This window comes from Pleurodeles waltl, chromosome 8, assembly GCF_031143425.1.
Source record: "Pleurodeles waltl isolate 20211129_DDA chromosome 8, aPleWal1.hap1.20221129, whole genome shotgun sequence".
NCBI lineage: Eukaryota > Metazoa > Chordata > Amphibia > Caudata > Salamandridae > Pleurodeles > Pleurodeles waltl.
The window spans coordinates 19,293,972-19,313,921 of record NC_090447.1 but is presented as its reverse complement, the minus strand read 5'-3'; the positions used below and the strand labels follow the sequence as shown (position 1 = coordinate 19,313,921).

The 19,950-nt window shown below is 51.1% G+C and overlaps 1 protein-coding gene across 1 annotated transcript in view; it reads left to right on the top strand.

The window, feature by feature from the left end:
• The window catches only part of LOC138249310 (vomeronasal type-2 receptor 26-like), a 179,521-nt gene that overhangs the window by 98,361 nt on the left and 61,210 nt on the right, over nucleotides 1-19,950 (top strand). The window contains exon 8 of the mRNA XM_069203268.1: nucleotides 8,612-9,343. Coding sequence (XP_069059369.1) covers nucleotides 8,612-9,343 — 732 coding nt within the window. The remainder of the gene's footprint in view (nucleotides 1-8,611; nucleotides 9,344-19,950) is intronic.

Genomic DNA, 19,950 nt, shown 5'->3' with positions numbered 1-19,950 from the left:
TCCATTGGTTCTGGAGTGGGCATGGTGCCCAGAGTACTTCATCCTGCTAAGGACAGAGGTAGTGGATGGATCTCTCTACTGGTTCTGGAGGGGGCATGGTGCCCAGAGTGCTTCATCCTGCTAAGGACAGAGGTAGTGGATGGATCTCTCCACTGGTTCTGGAGGGGGCGTGGTGCCCAGAGTGCTTCATCCTGCTAATGACAGAGGTAGTGGCTGGATATCTCCACTGGTTCTGGAGGGGGCATGGTGACCAAAGTGCTTCATTCTGCCTATGACGGACTCAGTAGCGTCAGTGCCCTTGGTGCTCATGGGCCAGCGTTGGTTGAGATGGTGGTGCCCTGTTCAGCGTTGCTTCAGACGGCGGTGCCCTGTTCAGCGGTGCTTGAGACGGCGGTGCCCTGTTCAGTGGTGCTTGAGACAGCGGTGCCCTGTTCAGCGGTGCCTGAGACGGCGAAGCCCTGTTCAGCGGTGCTTGAGATGGCGGTGGCCTGGTCAGCGGTGCTTGAGACAGCGGTGCCCTGTTCAGTGGTGCTTGAGACAGCGGTGCCCTGTTCAGCGGTGCCCTGTTCAGCGGTGCTTGAGACGGCGGTGCCCTGTTCAGCAGTGCTTGAGACAGCAGTGCCCTGTTCAGCAGTGCCCTGTTCAGCGGTGCTTGAGACGGTGGTGCCCTGTTCAGCGGTGCTTGAGACAGCGGTGCCCTCTTCATCGGTGCTTGAGACAGCGGTGCCCTGTTCAGTGGTGCTCTGTTCAGCGGTGCTTGAGACGGCGGTGCCCTGTTCAGCGGTGCCCTGTTCAGCGGTGCTTGAGACAGCCGTGCCCTGTTTAGCGGTGCTTGAGACAGCGGTGCCCTGTTCAGCGGTGCTTGAGACGGCGGTGCCCTGTTCAGTGGTGCTTGAGACGGAGGTGCCCTGTTCAGCGGTGCTTGAGACAGCGGTGCCCTGTTCAGCGGTGCTTGAGACGATGGTGCCCTGTTCATCGGTGCTTGAGATGGCAGTGCCCTGTTCAGCGGTGCTTGAGACAGCGGTGCCCTGTTCATCGGTGCTTGAGGCGGCAGTGCCCTGTTCAGCGGTGCTTGAGACGGCAGTGCCCTGTTGAGCGGTGCTTGAGACAGTGGTGCCCTGTTCAGCGGTGGCCTCCTGTTCAGCGGTGCTTAAGATGACGGTGCCCTGTTCAGCGGTGCTTGAGACAGCGGTGCCCTGTTCAACGGTGCTTGAGATAGCGGTGCCCTGTTCAGCGGTGCTTGAGATGGCGGTGCCCTGTTCAGCGGTGCTTGAGACGGCGGTTCCCTGTTCAGCGGTGCTTGAGACGGTGGTGCCCTGTTCAGCGGTGCTTGAGACGGCGGTGCCCTGTTCAGCGGTGCTTGAGACGGCGGTGCCCTGTTCAGTGGTGCTTGAGATGGCGGTGCCCTGTTCAGCGGTGCTTGAGATAGTGGTGCCCTGTTCAGCGGTGCCCTGTTTAGCGGTGCTTGAGTAAGCGGGGCCCTGTTCAGCGGTGCTTGAGACGGTGGTGCCCTGTTCAGCGGTGCTTGAGACAGCGGTGCCCTGTTCAGCAGTGCTTGGAGCGGCGGGCTCCTTTGCAGTGACTCAGCTGCTAGGCGCTATTTCATGGCCCAGCGGGGCATGTGCTGGTGGTCCTCTCTAGCCCACCGGGCTTGTGCTGGCGGTCCTCTCTGGCCCAGCGGGGCTTGTGCTGGCGATCCTTTCTGGCCCAGCGGGGCTTGTGCTGGAGGCCCTTCATGGCCCAGCGGGGCTTGCGCTGGCCTCCTAGGCAGCAGGGCTGGTGCTGGCGGTGGCCTCCTGTGCAGCAGGGCTGGTGCTGGCGGTGGCCTCCTGGGTAGCAGGGCTGGTGCTGGCGGTGGCCTCCTGGCCAGCAGGGCTGGTGGTGGGGTCCTCCTGGGCAGCAGGGCTGGTGCTGGCGGTGGCCTCCTGGGCAGCAGGGCTGATGCTGGCCTCCTGGCCAGCAGGGCTGGTGGCAGTGGCCTCCTGGGCAGCAGGGCTGGTGCTGGCAGTGGCCTCCTGGGCAGCAGGGCTGGTGGCGGTGGCCTCCTGGGCAGCAGGGCTGGTGCTGGCCTCCTGGGCAGCGGGGATGATGGCGGTCTTCTACGCCGTGCTACTCTTCCCAGACTTGCTGAGTTTCTTGTGCCCCTTCCCCACCTTGGAAGGTGTTGCAGCTGACTCCACACTCCCACCGGGACCCCTGGGAGCGGCTTTGGTGGCTAGAGTCTTCCCCCTCTCCCGCCGGGCACTGGCCAACTTCTGATGCTTGACAGGTGGGGGACTGTCTGTGCTGATGCTCCGTGCCACACTGGCTGCCCTGGTGGCCAGTGCACTCCTGATTCAGGTGACTACAGGCACCCCTGGTCCCGGAGATGTTGTGGCTGAGGTGCTAGTTCGGGACCTAGGAGACGGACGCGGTGGTGGAGGTGTGGAAAAGAGGTCAAGGTTGGACAGGAAAAGTTTTTGGGAGACACTGGGACGGGGAGGTGGAGGGGGTTTGGGAGTGAAGGTAGAGGTTGTGGTTGTAGGAGGTGTTCGTTTGCTGACTTTGGGTGAAGGTGCATGCGCTGGAGGCTGTTGTGAGGTGGATGGCTGTTGGATGGGTGTGTGCCTACGTTTGTGTTTCTTGGGAGGGGCGTCACAGACACACTGGGAGAGGACACAGGGGACGTGTGAATGGTAGTGGGGGTGGTGACTGCATGTGAGCGGGGTGTGGTGGTGGGTGTCCTGGTGATGTAGTAGTGGCTGTAGAGGTAGTGCATGCAGGTGTGAGTGTAGACGAGACTGGGAGGGAGGAGGGAGATGAGGAAGAGGGGGACACAGTGGAGGCAGTGGATGTTGGTGTGTCTGCATGTGTCTGATGCTTGCGTGAGTGCCTGTGGGATGTGTGGTGCTTATGTTTGCCTGAGCTTCCCTTGTGTGTTGACGTGTGTGCATGCTGGTTTAGAGGTGTGCTTGGGATAGGCTGTGGTACAGGGGATTGGGTTTGGGTGGATGAAGTTAGAGGGGGGAGGCTAGACACAGGGACAATGGCTGCGATCAGTGCTGAGGCCAGAGTCTGAAAAGCTCGCTGAAGGGCTGCCTGACCAGAATGAATGCCCTCCAGGAATGCATTGGTTTGGTGCAACTGCCTTTCTACACCCTGGATGGCATTCAAAATGGTAGACTGCCCAACAGTGAGGGGCCTGAGGAGGTCAATGGCCTCCTCACAGAGGACAGCAGGGGTGACTGGGGCAGGGCCTGAGGTGCCTGGGGCGAATGTGATGCCCACCCTCCTGGGTGAGAGGGCACGGGGCAAAGGCTGAGGGGCTGCTGGGAGGGCCTCTTGGAGATGGGTTCCCTAGGCCTGTCCGCCCCCTGTCGCACAGCAGCCCTCCCAGTTCCCCTGTGTTCCTGGGCCTCCGTCCCCTGGACCGTGTGCCCACTACCACTGCCCCCAGGTCCCTGTTGGTGTTGGGGTGGTGGGTTAGCCTGGGTTCCCTGTGGTGGTGGACACACTGCTGATTGACGTGTCCTGGGGAAGGAGGTATGGGCCCGCTGGGTGGGTGCTGTGCTGGTGTTTCCAGAGGGGGAAGCTCTGTGGTGGCCTGTGAATGGGTGAGGGGAACCGACTGTCCCGAGGTCCCCGATGGGCCGGGCTGGTCATCTATATGCAGTTGGACAGAGGTGCTGTCATCACTGTGGGCCTCTTCTGTTGGTGTTGTGGACATGTGTGGACCCTCCTGTCCGGTGACATTGGGTAGGGGTCCTGCAGTGGTATAAAAGGATGTTTATTACATCTGTGTGTGGCATGGTGTACAATGGCTGGGTGACCGTGTACCCCAGTGCTTGTGAACATGCCAGTGTAAAATCAACTAGCACTGTTTTTAATTTAATTCTCCCCCTGTTGACCTTACATATTTGTGGACTTTCAAAGTGGCCAATCTACCCTAATGGCAATGTGGTCTTCATCCTCCCTGAAGCTTTCCTCTCCTCCACATGTATCATGACATGCTCCCCCACGGACTCTGTCTGTACAATTGTATTTTGCAAGTTTGCGCCGTTTCTGCGTCAAAAAGCGGTGCAAATGCGGCGCTAAAAAAGTATAAATATGGGCCTTAGGGCCTGATTCTGATTCTGGCGGGCGGCGGAGGCCGCCCGCCAGAATTCCGCCCTCCAAAATACCGCGCCGCGGTCAAAAGACCGCGGCGGGTATTTCAAGTTTTCCCCTGGGCTGGCGGGCGGCCGCCAAAAGGCCGCCCGCCAGCCCAGGGGAAAACGACCTTCCCACGAGGATGCCGGCTCGTAATCGAGCCGGCGGAGTGGGAAGGTGCGACGGGTGCTACTGCACCCGTCGCGTATTTCACTGTCTGCTACGCAGACAGTGAAATACTAGCGGGCCCTCTTACGGGGGCCCCTGCAGTGCCCATGCCATTGGCATGGGCACTGCAGGGGCCCCCAGGGGCCCCACCACACTCCTTACCGCCATCCTGTTCCTGGCGGGCGAGCCGCCAGGAACAGGATGGCGGTAAGGATTGTCAGAATCCCCTCGGAGGATTCTTAGGGGCAGTGGAAAACCGGCGGGAGACCGCCGGTTTTCCCTTTCTGACCGCGGCCAAAGCGCTGCGGTCAGAATGCCCAAGGGAGCACCGCCGGCCTGTCGGCGGTGCTCCCGCCCCCGTTGGCCCTGGCGGTTCTCTACCGCCAGGGTCATAATGAGGCCCTTAGTGTCTTATCTGCATCCTGCAGTGGCCCTGATTCCATTTACATTAGCCAAAGTAAGGTGAACAAAGTCTGCAAAGTATATGTATTGTGTCACAACATTGGGTGCCTGATATGGCAAGGACACATATCTGGACGTATTGTGCCAGGTATTAGATGTAAGAAAGGAGATGGAGGGTGGATAGCTCACTCACACCACAGAGCGATGTATGAAACATCTCCTATATGGACTCCTGTAAGTCCATGGTAGACCATGCCATGACTCTTCACATACTCCCAATGTAACTCCATGTGTCCCACTACACAGCCCAGTGTCTGCCCCTATGTGACAGATATTAATGTGAGCTTGCTGCACACCAGCACTCAGCACATCCATTTGATTGGTGTGTGCATGCATGCCCTACATCTCATCTGCACAGGTATCTTGTGATATAATTAGCTATTGCTGTCCAAAGTGTAATCCTGTTTGGGATACATTTTGGAAACTAGCATGGCCAAAAAAATCTGAAATTGGATTGGACATTGGCATGTTGGATGCCTATGTTGTGCAGGCATCCCTCCAGTCTAACACATCTTGCCATATCTGTGAAGATGAAAGGGAATAGGAACGTTGATTCATCCACCAAAGAGTATGGGGCATTACACAACGTGAGTGAGTCCTTCAAATGCATTACCATGTGTGGAATGTTTACATCTTTACTTGCTACACTTAGGAACTTGTTCACAAGTCCCTCAGTCCTGGCAGAGCCTTACTTTTGTGAGTGTCAATGTGGCACTCACAGCAGGGCCATATTTAGAAGAATACATAATGACACCCTTCCTAGCTTTTCGTGATCATGAAAATAAGGCACATGGTCATGCTGTCATTAGTGTGGTGTGAATCCCCACGTCTGTGTGGAGTAGCCATACAGATTAGACAGATACTGCAATGTGAGCAGGAACAGTAGATATGTGCATCAGAAATGCTTTTGTTAGATAACCCATCCCCATCCATGTTCACCTATGAATCCACTATCACATATGTTCACAGACTATGACATTGTAGTCATTGCTCTTTGGGCAGACCATCAATTATGTTGTTCTTCAGTGATAGAAATTATATCCACCTTGACATTAGAAAGAGGTGATTGCACATCCAACAATTAACATCTACATTTCTGTCTAAATATTTATGTTACTTATGGATTTTTCATTGAGAGGGATGCACAATGAACATGGCATTGCACAAAGCATCCAACATCACCCACAGTCCTTGAACTACAAAATAAGCATTCAGGATGACACACACTGATAATATCCGGATCCCTGAAGCTATCCAACTCTCCACCTATGTAAGACTCTGGTCCACCTACAAGACATGACATGATACATTGCACTGTGATTGTAAAACACAGGCACTATGGTCAAATGTAGCACATTACAAATGAATAGCAATTGGCAATGTAACTCTTCTGGTTGTACCAAATCAAATAGCTCATGTGACAAGCCTCAATAATACACATTGGTAAGGCAGGCTGATGTGTACACATGTATAATATGCCAAAACATACATCAAGTGGGCACTTTACAGAACCAGTCAAAATAACTCACTACTACAAAATATCTGAACAGTAGCAGACTTTCGTGGCTCTCTGTACGTAAATAACTCACTGACCACATTCAGTAAGGTATAGCAATAACTGTGCCTTACTCTGTTCTTTACATGTACATGACTACACTCCATACATCACACATTAGCCATCCGTGTTCCTTAATTTAATGGGGATTAGTATCTAGCAGTGCTGCATAGTTGTAGACATTGACCATACATGTCTTATGCATCCCTGAAGGTTAATTGTTTCAAATTGAACACCAACATGTATGAGATATGTTCAGATGTGTAAAGTTTTGCATGTCAGACCTATGGATAAAGTAATTTATATCATGCCTCATTTACATGAGACATGAACACATAAGAAGAGCTCCAGAAAGAACACGTACCCCAGGGCAGAGCAAGTTAGCAGATGTCCTGGGGCAGGCCATAAAAACAAAAGGTGCACACTTTCTAAGTTTGAGTACTGCACACCTGTTTACATGTGCACTGTAGTGCAAACAGAGAAGGTATGATAGGGCCACTGGTCAGTGTGGGCACATGACAGCTCAGTGTTTGAATGCCTCTGTGGCATGATTCGTCATTAAAAAAATGTTTTGTGGGGGCATGGCACTTTTGCCCTAAAACAAATGTGAACAACAGGCACTATGAGTGCAAACCATCTATAAGCAATAGAGACCCAAATAAGAATTCACAAATTATGTGTAGTTACCAGCTTTGTTTCCAAGGTAATCCAGGAGGTCACTTTCCCAAATGATGACATCTGCCCAGCGATGTTTTATTTGGTGGGTTGTCCGCTCAATGTCAAACAGCCTATGAATGTGGTGGATGACCTTCTCCCACCTTAGCTTCAATGCTTCCGTCTTGTACCCCTGGAGTACCCTTCCTCCACTGTCAACCATGTTGGGCAGAGGGTGGATGATTAGCCACAGGAATCCTCTAAACTCCTGGGCATTCATAGTACGTGCCCTTCCCTTCCCCGACATGTCCCTCCGAAACACAATATGAAGCAAAAAAAACAAAACCCCAAACTATCCACAACTATCCCTTACAACACGAATACCCCTAAAGACGTACACCCAACAAAACACAGTACAAAACAATACAATATACAATTACAAAGCACAATGCACATGTTAGGGACACTACAGGCACATCAGACAGTACAACAAACTCCAAATACACCACTCCTCACTCCAGCACAACCAAAACACATCCTCTCACTAGCACAGACAAATAGACTGTGAGTTAAAGAGAAAATGAAAGCAACTTCACAGTTCCTGGTTTGCAGCATGGCTGATCCATTGCATCACTTCCTGTGCAGATGCGTCAAGTTTTAAGCTGATGTGTCAATTTTTTGGATGCTTCCAGTCAATACATTGATTTCACACAAGGCCTGACAAAGCACCATGCTGTAATTCAGACGCTTCGGGTAATTTTGGGTTGAGCCGATGGCTGCAAAAAAAGCAAATTAAGCTAACGTGTCTTTTTTTTACACAATGGTACAAATGTGTGTTTTTCTGCCAGTGTGATGTGCAGTGCATGTACACATTTACAGGGATTGCTGTGTTCCCTGTGAATAGTTGAGGTGCCTGATTACTGTATCTGCATATGTGCAATGTGTGTTTTGACAGTGTACATATTTGAGAGTGCATGCATTATTGGGATCATACTATGTATAGCGCTCAAACCCTCTATTAGCGCAACAGCACACCTTACAAGAGGTTCCCTGTGTGCTAAAAAAGTATTCCACACAATTATATTGCTCGAGATACCCCCAGGCATGCCACAAACTTGCACTGGCAATGGGTCAGTGCACCCAGATCTTTGGCAATGCAGCCTTCTGCCAATCTGTGCTGTGTACCACAGTGCAGACAGCAGGCACTGTTTCCCTGGCAGGCAAGTCCTGTGATTGTCTGGACCTACATGTCAGGGGACCTATGGATGGGATCAGGGAGCTCCCATCAGGGTATTCACTTCCAGTTTGCCTCTGGAGATTGACTTTGCCTCTGACCCCACTTCTTACATGCAGCGTAAGGTCCAAATCAGAGTGATTTTCACATCAGCATGGAATGGGTCCACACACCCATGCACAAGAGTGCATCCTCTGTCGATGCCACAGCCAGTATGTGTCCCTACACCACAGCTTTGTCATAAATGTCATAACAAGCATGTGCAGCACCTTCAAGCATTTCCTGGGACACCAGGGGGGCAACAAAGTGTGTGCAAAAGCTCATTGTTCACCTGCGGCACTTCTACCAAGCAGCACCTGGTTTGAATACAGTGGCACTTAAAGTGCCATTTTCAAATTGGCAATTGGAAGTTTTTATCATTTGAGGGGCACATCATTCTCACTCAACAACGCCACGACAGCAAAGAGCTCTTCAGCATCGTGAAGGAACTCTCCAACCCCAGCGCCAACGTCAACAACATCCCACCTTCTCAAGAGCTGTGCGACTCACCGGCCACTTCTTTCCACCGGAAGATCGCTGACATCCACGACAGCTTCAACACCATGACCACCTCGACCATGCCAGACTCCACCTCCACGAACACCACCCGTACCAACCGCCTGACTTCATGGACCAACATCAATGACGTCGAAACACGCAAGATCATGAACTCCATCCACTCAGGATCACCGTCAGACCCATGCCCGCACCACATATACAACAAAGCCGATGCAGCCAGTGCACCCCAACTACGGAAGGTCATCAACATCTCCTTCGAAACAGGGAGATTTCCAGAAAGTTGGAAGCATGCCGAAATCAACGCCCTTCCCAAGGAGCCCAAGGTGGACCCCAAGGACCTCAAGAACTTCAGGCCCATCTCCCTGCTCCCGTTCCCGGCGAAGGTCATCAAGAAAATCGTTAACACACAACTGAACCACCACCTCGAAGCCAATGACATCCTGGACCCTTTCCAGTCCGGATTCAGACGGAACCAAAGCACTGAGACCACCCTTCTCGCCGCCACAGACGACATCAGATGCCAACTCGACAACGGCCAAATATCAGCCCTCATCCTCCTAGACCTGTCAAACGCCTTTGACACGGTCTGCCACCACACTCTGAAAACCCGCCTTCATGAAGCTGGAATCCAAGAAAAAGCCCTCGACTGGACCACATCCTTCCTCTCTAGCAGAACCCAGAGAGTCCGCCTCCCTCCCTTCCAATCCGAAGCCACCGACATCATCTGCGGCGTACCCCAGGGCTCATCCCTCAGCCCGACGCTGTTCAATATCTACATGGCTCCCCTCGCACAAGTGGCCCGCCAACACAACCTCAACACCCAACTCATCCTCTCCCTCACCAAGGACCCACACACCGCCAAAACCAACCTTCACGAGGGTATGAAGGCCGTCGCCGACTAGATGAAAGGCAGCCATCTGAAACTGAACTCGGGCAAGACGGAGGCCCTCATCCTAGGGCCCACCCCCTCCGCCTTGGACGACTCGTGGTGGCCAACCTCGCTGGGTACCCCACCGACACCGACCAACCACGCATGCAACCTTGGATCCATCCTCTACTCATCGCTCTCCATATCAAATCAGGTCAATGCCATCTCCTCCTCCTGCTACAACACCCTCTGCATGCTCCGCAGGATCTACAAGTGGATCCCGACCAAAACAAGAAGAACAGTGACACAGGCCCTCGTCAGCAGCAAGCTAGACTACGGCAACATACTCTACGCAGGTAACACCTGCAACGCCTCCAACGCATCGAAAACGCCTCTGCCCGATTAATCCTCAACATGCCCCGCCGAAACCACATCACGCCCCACCTGAGAGACCTTCACTGGCTCCCCGTTGACAAGAGGATCACCTTCAAGCTCCTCAACTACGCACACAAATCACTCCACAACGCTGGACCAGCCTACCTGAACAACAGACTCAGCTTCTACACCCCTACCCGACAGCTCCACTCCGCCAACCTCACCCTCGCCGTCATCCCCCGCATCCAACGAAAGTCCTCCAGTGGCAGATCCTTCTCCTACCTCGCCGCCAAGACCTGGAACACCCTCCTGACCAACCTAAGACAGACCCAAGACATGTTCACCTTCAGAAGACACCTCAAGACCTGGCTCTTCGAGCAGTAGCAGCACCAATCCCCCGCGCCTTGAGACCCTCGCAGGTAAGTAGTGTGCTTTATAAATACAATAATTGATTGATTGATTGATGGTGCAATGCTAAACCACCATGCATGCTTTGGCGTGACCTTTGAAGTATTGAGGACAGCATGGCAGTGTACATCAGTCCATTACTACAGTCTGTATCAAGGCAGTGTTGCTTGTGCATAGCAGTGGGTATTCACATGCAACACCCTATGAAGTTTGCCACTGGGATAGGTAATGTGACTCATGTGGACCTGGCACAGTCTCAAACTTGCCAGACATCCCCAGTGAGCCTGAACAAGGATGTTTAAATTGATGTGATCTTGGCCCATCTGTTTCCATGTGTCCTGCATTCTGTTACTCGCATTGCCCTTGTAGGACTATTCCATGAATGGTCCATGTACAGAAACGTGTTGTGAAGACTGTAATGCAAGTTGATAGCTGATTGGATGGAGATAATGGCCTTTTCTAGAGCCCCATGTTGGCATTCATATGTTTACATGAGTCATCCTAATTGTCCATGGTGGTTGTCCAGAAATAATGCACCAACAAAGTCCCTACAATGCACCCATCACAAATAGTATCACTAGGAAGCCTCCTGGGGTGCCTTCAGGTACTCCATAGCTATGAGTCTAGGATGAGCCACACAGCTAGACTTTGCATGGCCTCCTTGATATTGCTGAAAGGCTTGTGCCATCAGATGGGCCAAGAGTGGTGTGACACCAGTGTCATCGTCCTGTGGTTCTTAGGCCCATATCTGTATTACTTGATATCCTAGGATGCCTTGTAGTTGCAGTATACCCACTCAGGGAGTGACTGACATTGTGTGTTTCAGCTTTCAGCCCCTCTACAGTAGCAGGCAGGGGACAAACTGGCTCCCTACCTTTGCCATTTATGTGAGGCAACATTAATGACCCATGTTGATATGTGCATACCAATGGTTCCAAGTGAGCGTTCAGAAAAACACACCATGACATGTTGTATTACACAAACATCAGCTGTTTGGCCTTGTGTTATTTCAGATCTGTGTTGCACATTCACATTGCAACAACTCCTTCTATTTACCCACAGCATTACTCTATGATTTGTGGATCACAAGGACAACAAGTCAGGTGTAGTCCAATCATATATATTTGCCATTCACACCCATCACAATATGGGGGTCATTCTGACCCTGGCGGTAATTACCGCCATGGCGGAGGTCGGCGGTAGCACCGCCAACAGGCTGGCGGTGCACCGCTGGACATTCTGACCGCAGCGGTTCAGCCGCGGCCAGAAACGGAAAGTCGGCGGTGTCCCGCCGACTTTCCGCTGCCCTTGAGAATCCTCCATGGCGGCAGAGCGCGCTCCGCCGCCATGGGGATTCTGACACCCCCTACCGCCATCCAGTTCCTGGCGGTTCTCCCGCCGGGAACAGGATGGTGGTAGGGGGTGCCGCGGGGCCCCTGGGGGCCCCTGCAGTGCCCATGCCAATGGCATGGGCACTGCAGGGGCCCCCGTAAGAGGGCCCCAAAAAGAATTTCAGTGTCTGCCTAGCAGACACTGAAATTCGCGACGGGTGCAACTGCACCCGTCGCACCTTCCCACACCGCCGGCTCAATTCTGAGCCGGCGTCCTCGTGGGAAGGGTGTTTCCCGCTGGGCTGGCGGGCGGACTTTCGGCGGTCGCCCGCCAGCCCAGTGGGAAAGCCAGAATGACCGCCGCGGTCTTTCGGCGGGAACCGCGTGGCGGGCGGCGACCGCCGTCCGCCGCGGTCAGAATGACCCCCTATATGTCTATTATGTGTGATTACTGGAAGTTGAGTGATGGGTCTGCATTCAGACACAATGTTTACCAGCAAATGTCCAGCCACATTCGAACACCATATCTTGGGATGCAACAGTGCATGGCACCTTGGGTGAATGAACCTTGCTTTTTGTGATTTCTAAAGGACAATAGTTTCATACTCAGATACTTGGTGCTGTGTACTCATGGGAGAGAAGCCATTATTTGAATCTGAGTGCAACATACTAACATGGTAGGCTATATCACAGCTTTTTCCATTGGCATATTGGCCTAATGGGGCAAATGGGCACATTGTTACTAGGTAGACACCCTTGCACTGGCAATTTTAGGATTTATCATTTGTATATGTGATATGAGATCTCCTAATGGATATGATATGTGGTTGCAGATTTGTATGTTGCATAGGTATACTCTAGAGATTGGACTGTGTTCCCATGTATTTGCTATGTGGATCACTTCACCGTAATCATACTATGGGTCAACTCTACTATCGTCCACAAGTATGAAGCTGTACAAAGGACTAGCTGTACAAAAGACCCTCATTGTAATTGCACACTATCTACGTTAGCACATCATGTTCATTGTGGTTGGCAATGGAGGACCATTTGGTACAGGTTGTTGCCATGCACACTATTTTGGATGTACCAGATGATGTTTAGCTCTGTTTCTCACACATAACTACATACATGTTCTGTGTGCCAATTATTAGCAGATGTGATGTGAGTGTTCAGATGTTTACTGTGACTATGAAATTAACTTGTGTACTTACTGGTAGTGCTTATATTTTGGTCTCATATAGGTACACCATTTCCTTCTCTCATAATTTTGTGCATTGTGAAAGTCATTCACACATTTGTGAAAACATTATGAACTGCACGGTCCCTCCGCCGTGTTGCTGCCACTGTTGGGACATTTTGAGCTTGCCTTCATCTTCTTCCTCATCATTGTCCAGAACTTCATGCTTCTCATTGTCATTGGGCCGTGGTACATTTGTCCGCACACAAATATTATGCAATATGCAGCACACTGGTTTATTCTGCAAACCATTGGTGGTGAGTAGGGTAATTGGTCCCCAGATGTATCCAGACTCCTGAAGCGTACTCTGAGAGTCTTCTCTATGATGGACCGAGGTCGTCCTTAGGGCATGATTAAAACTCTGCTGGGCTTCCATATGAGGATGTTTAAAAGGAGCCATCACCCACAGTGGAAGACATTATCCTTGATCAGCTGCACAAAAAGGAGGGATAAAATTAGTAAATAGTAATGACATATGATGGCCCACGTTCATATACATTCTTTTATGTGTTGTGAGTGATTCATACACTATGCCAACAGTATGAGATGCGCTATGACATTGTTTGGCATACACATAAGTTTCAGATTTGACTGATACTGTACTACACATACAGGTGTACTGTCTCTGTGATACAATTACAATTTATCATACTTGTGAGTGCAAATATCAAGAATTTGGTGATTTGCCACCAATAAGAAGAGTCAGTTATCCAGTGAGGAATTAAAACTCACACGCATCTGTTGTTCCTGTTTATCACTACTATATTCATACAAAGGCATCATATTTGGACCTAAAGCATCACATTGACATTTAGGCCCTCATTCTGACCTTGGCGGGCGGCGGAGGCCGCCCGCCAAAGTCCCGCCGTCAGGTTACCGTTCCGCGGTCGAAAGACCGCGGCGGTAATTCTGACTTTCCCGCTGGGCTGGCGGGCGGTCTCCTTCAGACCGCCAGCCAGCCCAGCGGGAAAGAGGCTTCCACGATGAAGCCGGCTCGGAATCGAGCCGGCGGAGTGGAAGCTGTGCGACGGGTGCAGTTGCACCCGTCGCGTATTTCACTGTCTGCGCAGCAGACAGTGAAATACATGTAGGGGCCCTCTTACGGGGGCCCCTGCAATGCCCATGCCAGTGGCATGGGCACTGCAGGGGCCCCCAGGGGCCCCGCGACCCCCCCTACCGCCATCCGGATCTCGGCGGTCCGACCGCCGGGATCTGGATGGCGGTAGGGGGGGTCAGAATCCCCGCGGCGGTGCAGCAAGCTGCGCCGCCGCGGAGGATTCAATGGGGCCGCGGTACACTGGCGGGACCCCGCCAGTGGTGCCGGTCCGACCGCGGCTTTACCGCCGCGGTCGGAATCCCCATTGAAGCACCGCCGGCTTGTCGGCGGTGCTCCCGCGGTCCTCCGCCCTGGCGGTCAAAGACCGCCAGGGTCAGAATGAGGGCCTTAATGTCTGATGTTTTTATAATCCAACACATATTTTGCAGATTTGTGGGTTTTGAGTATGACATGATTGTTCAGCGGCAATAAGCACAATACACACAGCACTTTACAGAGATCAGTGCATTGTTTCTAGCACCTGAGGATGATGACAGCATTCAAACCTGATTGACAACAACTGTGGCCTACTTATAGTTTCCAAGATGTTGGTGAGTTGTTGTTTTCTGGAACTATCACATAAATGCAATAACAAATGATGCTTTTGATTATTATCGTTTGAAAGCACTGTCACACATGGTTTGGTGATGTATTCATAGACGTGATTTAGGAGGAGGAATTTTGCACAATGTGTGTGCATCTGTGAGTGCCTGCAGCTTTGTGTTGTATGACTCCATGATCAGCTGCCTCTTCCCCTCCTCCATAGGATCTTCCTGCAGTTGATCTGTGTCCAGGGGGACATTCATGCGCACACATATGTTGTGCAGTAGAGCACACCCTAATTTAGTTTTGCAGACCGGGGTGGGTATAGAGCAATCTAGCCCCAGATACATCCAAGCAGCGGAAGCTGCACTTGAGCAGGCCAAAGGTCCTCTCCACAACATTACGTGTCCTGATGTGTGCCTGGTTGTATGCCATGTCTGTGTCTGTCTGGGGGTTTGCATCCGGAGTCATTACCCACTGCTGTATCCATATCCTTAATCAGCTGAAATTGAAAAAAGAGACAGTGTCAATGTTTAGGATAATTGCATTGGGTACATCCCTTTCCATGTGGGTTATTTGTAGTGGTATTGTCATGCGCTGCTTAAATATGTGATCACATGATGTGTCACTCATACTGGTGTAATAATGTTTACAGGGGACTCTTCAATCAATCTATGCAATTTCAAATGTAGTGAATGGGCAGATACACCATACAATTCTACATCCTGAGTTGTAATTTTAATGCAGCAGAATTTAGTGGTGGCTATTTGCTGCTGCTCTAGTCCAGTTGATATTATGTGTTCACACAACATGTGTGAAGAGACGGAATGTGGATGAGATTTTTTTCTTGGAGATCCTCCCTAGGTACGTGGTAACGTTACCAGATATGGCTTACACAGACACATGCATGGATCCATGGTCATCCACAGATGTTGGTGGTGGCCTACATTACATTGGCACAGGCCTTTGAGTGTACAGTATTGTCCAGGACAGTTGACGTAATGCCATCCATGAAGTATGCACTCAAACCTACCAATTGAGTGACTTGGTGTTTCAACTGCCATTGCCAGATACATGAGTGCATGTCACGGTAGGGGAACATTGTGTACATGTGTGACGGCATCATACCCAATATGTGCACACAACAAATGGATCCTGAAGATTTGGGAGTGATCATCTGCAGTCCAGCTAAACAAAATCCTGCACTGCACAAAGTCTCTGGGAAGGAATACTAGTACACAATATTTGGGGCATCCTGCACTTTAAAGTTCCATCTGAATACATTTGCACACAAGTTGCCTGGCAGGTAAACTTCACACTTGCTTCAAGGGTTATAGGGGTTCTTTGTTGCATGTATGATTGTATTTGTGTGTGCAGGAGTACCTTCCAGCCAAGGCTGCTGCCTCAGAGGCATTGTGAGTGATGGATGTGTTCCGCGTTACACAGCACACATAGGACATGGGAGTGATTTTGCTGATTACTATTCATTTGGACAGTTGCTCATAACCTGCCCATGGTTTGTCACCTTGCACCTAGTTCCTGGTGTGGGATCCATGACATACCTGATGGACTGTTGAAGTCGCATGGGGACACCCGCACAATGGACATGGAACACCTCCCTTGCACACAGTGATGGTAGCCATGATTTTCCTCTTTCACACATTGCTCTGTGCCTTTACACCAAGCAACATCTGCAAAACTGGCTTTAGATATTTTCACATGTATGGCTGAGGAATTTGCATTGCATATGTGTAGGAAAGTACCATCTTGCCTGGCATGTTACCCCCATATTTTCACTGTATATATGTTGTTTTAGTGTATGTGTAACTGGGACCCTGCCAGCCAGGGCCGCAGTGCTCATAAGTGTGCCCTGTGCGTGTTCCCTGTGTGATGACTAACTGTCTCACTGAGGCTCTGCTAACCAGAACCTCAGTGGTTATGCTCTCTCTGCTTTCTAAATTGTCACTAACAGGCTAATGACCAATTTCACCAATTCACATTAGCATACTGGAACACCCTTATAATTCCCTAGTATATGGTACTGAGGTAGCCAGGGTATTGGGGTTCCAGGAGATCCCTATGGGCTGCAGCACTTCTTTTGCCACCCATAGGGAGCTCTGACAATTCTTACACAGGCCTGCCACTGCAGCCTGAGTGGAATAACGTCCACATTATTTCACAGCCATTTACCACTGCACTTAAGTAACTTATAAGTCACCTATATGTCTAACCTTTACCTGGTAAAGGTTGGGTGCTAAGTTACTTAGTGTGTGGGCACCCTGGCACTAGCCAAGGTGCCCCCACATCGTTCAGGGCAAATTCCACGGACTTTGTGAGTGCGGGGACACCATTTCACGCGTGCACTATACATAGGTCACTACCTATGTATAGCGTCACAATGGTAACTCCGAACATGGCCATGTAACATGTCTAAGATCATGGTATTGTCACTCCAATGCCATTCTGGCATTGGGGAGACAATTCCATGATCCCCGAGTCTCTAGCACAGACCCAGGTACTGCCAAACTACCTTTCCTGGGGTTTCACTGCAGCTGCTGCCAACCCCTCAGACAGGTTTCTGCCCTCCTGGGGTCCAGCCAGGCTTGGCCCAGGAAGGCAGAACAAAGGACTTCCTCAGAGAGAGGGTGTTACACCCTCTCCCTTTGGAAAAAGGTGTCAGGGCTGGGGAGGAGTAGCCTCCCCCAGCCTCTGGAAATGCTTTGATTGGCACAGATGGTGCCCATCTCTGCATAAGCCAGTCTACACCGGTTCAGGGATCCCCCAGCCCTGCTCTGGCGTGAAACTGGACAAAGGAAAGGGGAGTGACCACTCCCCTGACCTGCACCTCCCCTGGGAGGTGCCCAGAGCTCCTCCAGTGTCCTCCAGACCTCTCCCATCTTGGAAACAGAGGTGCTGCTGGCACACTGGACTGCTCTGAGTGGCCAGTGCCAGCAGGTGATGTCAGAGACTCCTTCTGATAGGCTCTTACCTGTGTTGCTAGCCTATCTTCCTTCCTAGGTAGCCAAATTTCCTTTTCTGGCTATTTAGGGTCTCTGCTTTGGGGAATTCTTTAAATAACGAATGCAAGAGCTCATCAGAGTTCCTCTGCATCTCTCTCTTCACCTTCTACCAAAGGATTGACCGCTGACTGCTCAGGATGCCTGCAAAACTGCAACAAAGTAGCAAAGACGACTACTGCAACCTTGTATCACTGATCCTGCCACTTTCTCACCTGTTTCCTGGTGGTGCATGGTCTGGGGGTAGCCTGCTTCCTTCTTGCACCAGGAGCTCTGAAGAAATCTCCCGTGGGTCGACGGAATCTTCCCCCTGCAACCGCAGGCAACAAAAGACAGCATCACCGGTCCTCTGGGTCCCCTCTCAGCACGACGAGCGTGGTCCCTGGAACTCAGCAACTCTGTCCAAGTGACTCCCACAGTCCAGTGACTCTTCAGTCCATGTTTGGTGAAGGTTAGTCCTTGCCTCCCCACGCTAGACTGAATTGCTGGGTACCGCGTGATTTGCAGCTGCTCCGGCTCCTGTGCACTCTTCCAGGATTTCCTTCGTGCACAGCCAAGCCTGGGTCCCCGACACTCTAACCTGCAGTGCACAACCTCCTGAGTTGTCCTCCAGGGTCGTGGGACTCCCTTTTGTGTCTTCGGGTGAGCTCCGGTTCACTCCTCTTCCAAGTGCCTGTTCCGGTACTTCTGCGGGTGCTGCCTGCTTCTGTGAGGGCTCCCTTACTTGCTGGGCACCCCCTCTGTCTCCTCATCCAAGTGGCGACATCCTGGTCCCTCCTGGGCCACAGCAGCATCCAAAAACCCTAACCGCGACCCTTGCAGTTAGCAAGGCTTGTTTGCAATCTTTCTGCGTGGGAACACCTCTGCAAGCTTCTTCACGATGTGGGACATCCATCCTCCAAAGGAGAAGTTCCTAGTCCTCTTCGTTCTTGCAGAATCCACAGCTTCTACCATCCAGTGGCAGCTTCCTTGCACCCTGGCATTTCCTGGGCATCTGCCCACTCTCGACTTTGTCGTGACTATTGGACTTGGTCCCCTTGTTCCACAGGTACTCTCGTCTGGAAATCCACTTTGGTTGCATTGCTGGTGTTGGTCTTCCTTGCAGAATTCCCCTATCACGACTTCTGTGCTCTCTGGGGAATATAGGTGCACTTTACACCTACTTTTCAGGGTCTTGGGGTGGGCTACTTTAATAACCCTCACTGTTTTCTTACAGCCCTTGCGACCCTCTACAAGCTCACATAGTTTTGGGGTCCATTCGTGGTTCGTATTCCACTTTTGGAGTATATGGTTTGTGTTGCCCCTATACCTATGTGCTCCTATTGCAATCTACTGTAACTTTACATTGCTTGCATTACTTCCTTTTGCTATTACTGCATATTTTTGGTATTGTGTACGTATATCTTGTGTATTTTTGGCATCCTCATACTGAGGGTACTCACTGAGATACTTTTGGCATATTGTCATAAAAATAAAGTACCTTTATTTTTAGTATATCTGTGTATTGTGCTTTCTTATGATATTGTGCATATGACACCAGTGGTAAGTAGGAGCTTTGCATGTCTCATAGTTCAGCCTAAGCTGCTCTGCTATAGCTACCTTCTATCAGCCTAAGCTGCTAGAAACACCTCTTCTACACTAATAAGGGATAACTGGACCTGGTACAGAGTGTAAGTACCCCTTGGTACCTACTACAAGCCAGGCCAGCCTCCTACAATATGTAACATAACACATGGTGCATGTATGTGGAAAAGCCCTCATAATGAAGTCCTTATCTATGTTGGCAGACACATGAGATTTGTATTATGTCACCCATTTCTAATCGTCAGTGGGTCTGTTAGGTACTTGAGTTTCGCTTACTTACAAGTGGGCCATTCCCATATTGTCCATCCTGAATTGGTCATTTATGATTGAGTGCTGGAATATGTATGCATCATGCACATTGCCAGGGTATTTTGCCCATGCATTTGTGAATAACCCACAGTGGTCGACAATGGCCTGGACATTGATGGAGTGGGTGTGTTTCCTGTTGCGGCAGAGATGGGCTGTTGCAGCAGGAGGAACCAATTGCACATGCATTCAATCCATGGCACCCAACACATGTGGGAACCCAACAATGGCATAAAATCCTTGTTTGATCTCCTGCTGCAATTGTTGGGTGTGTGAGAAGAGGATGTAGCGGGGTGTCAGATGGAAGATGGCAATCAGAACCAAGGGTAGGAATGAGGAGAAGGATAGCTGGGGGATTCTGGCCACTCGAGCTGCAGCTATCTGGAAGGACGGCGAGGCCAGCATGTGAAGTGCAGCAATGAG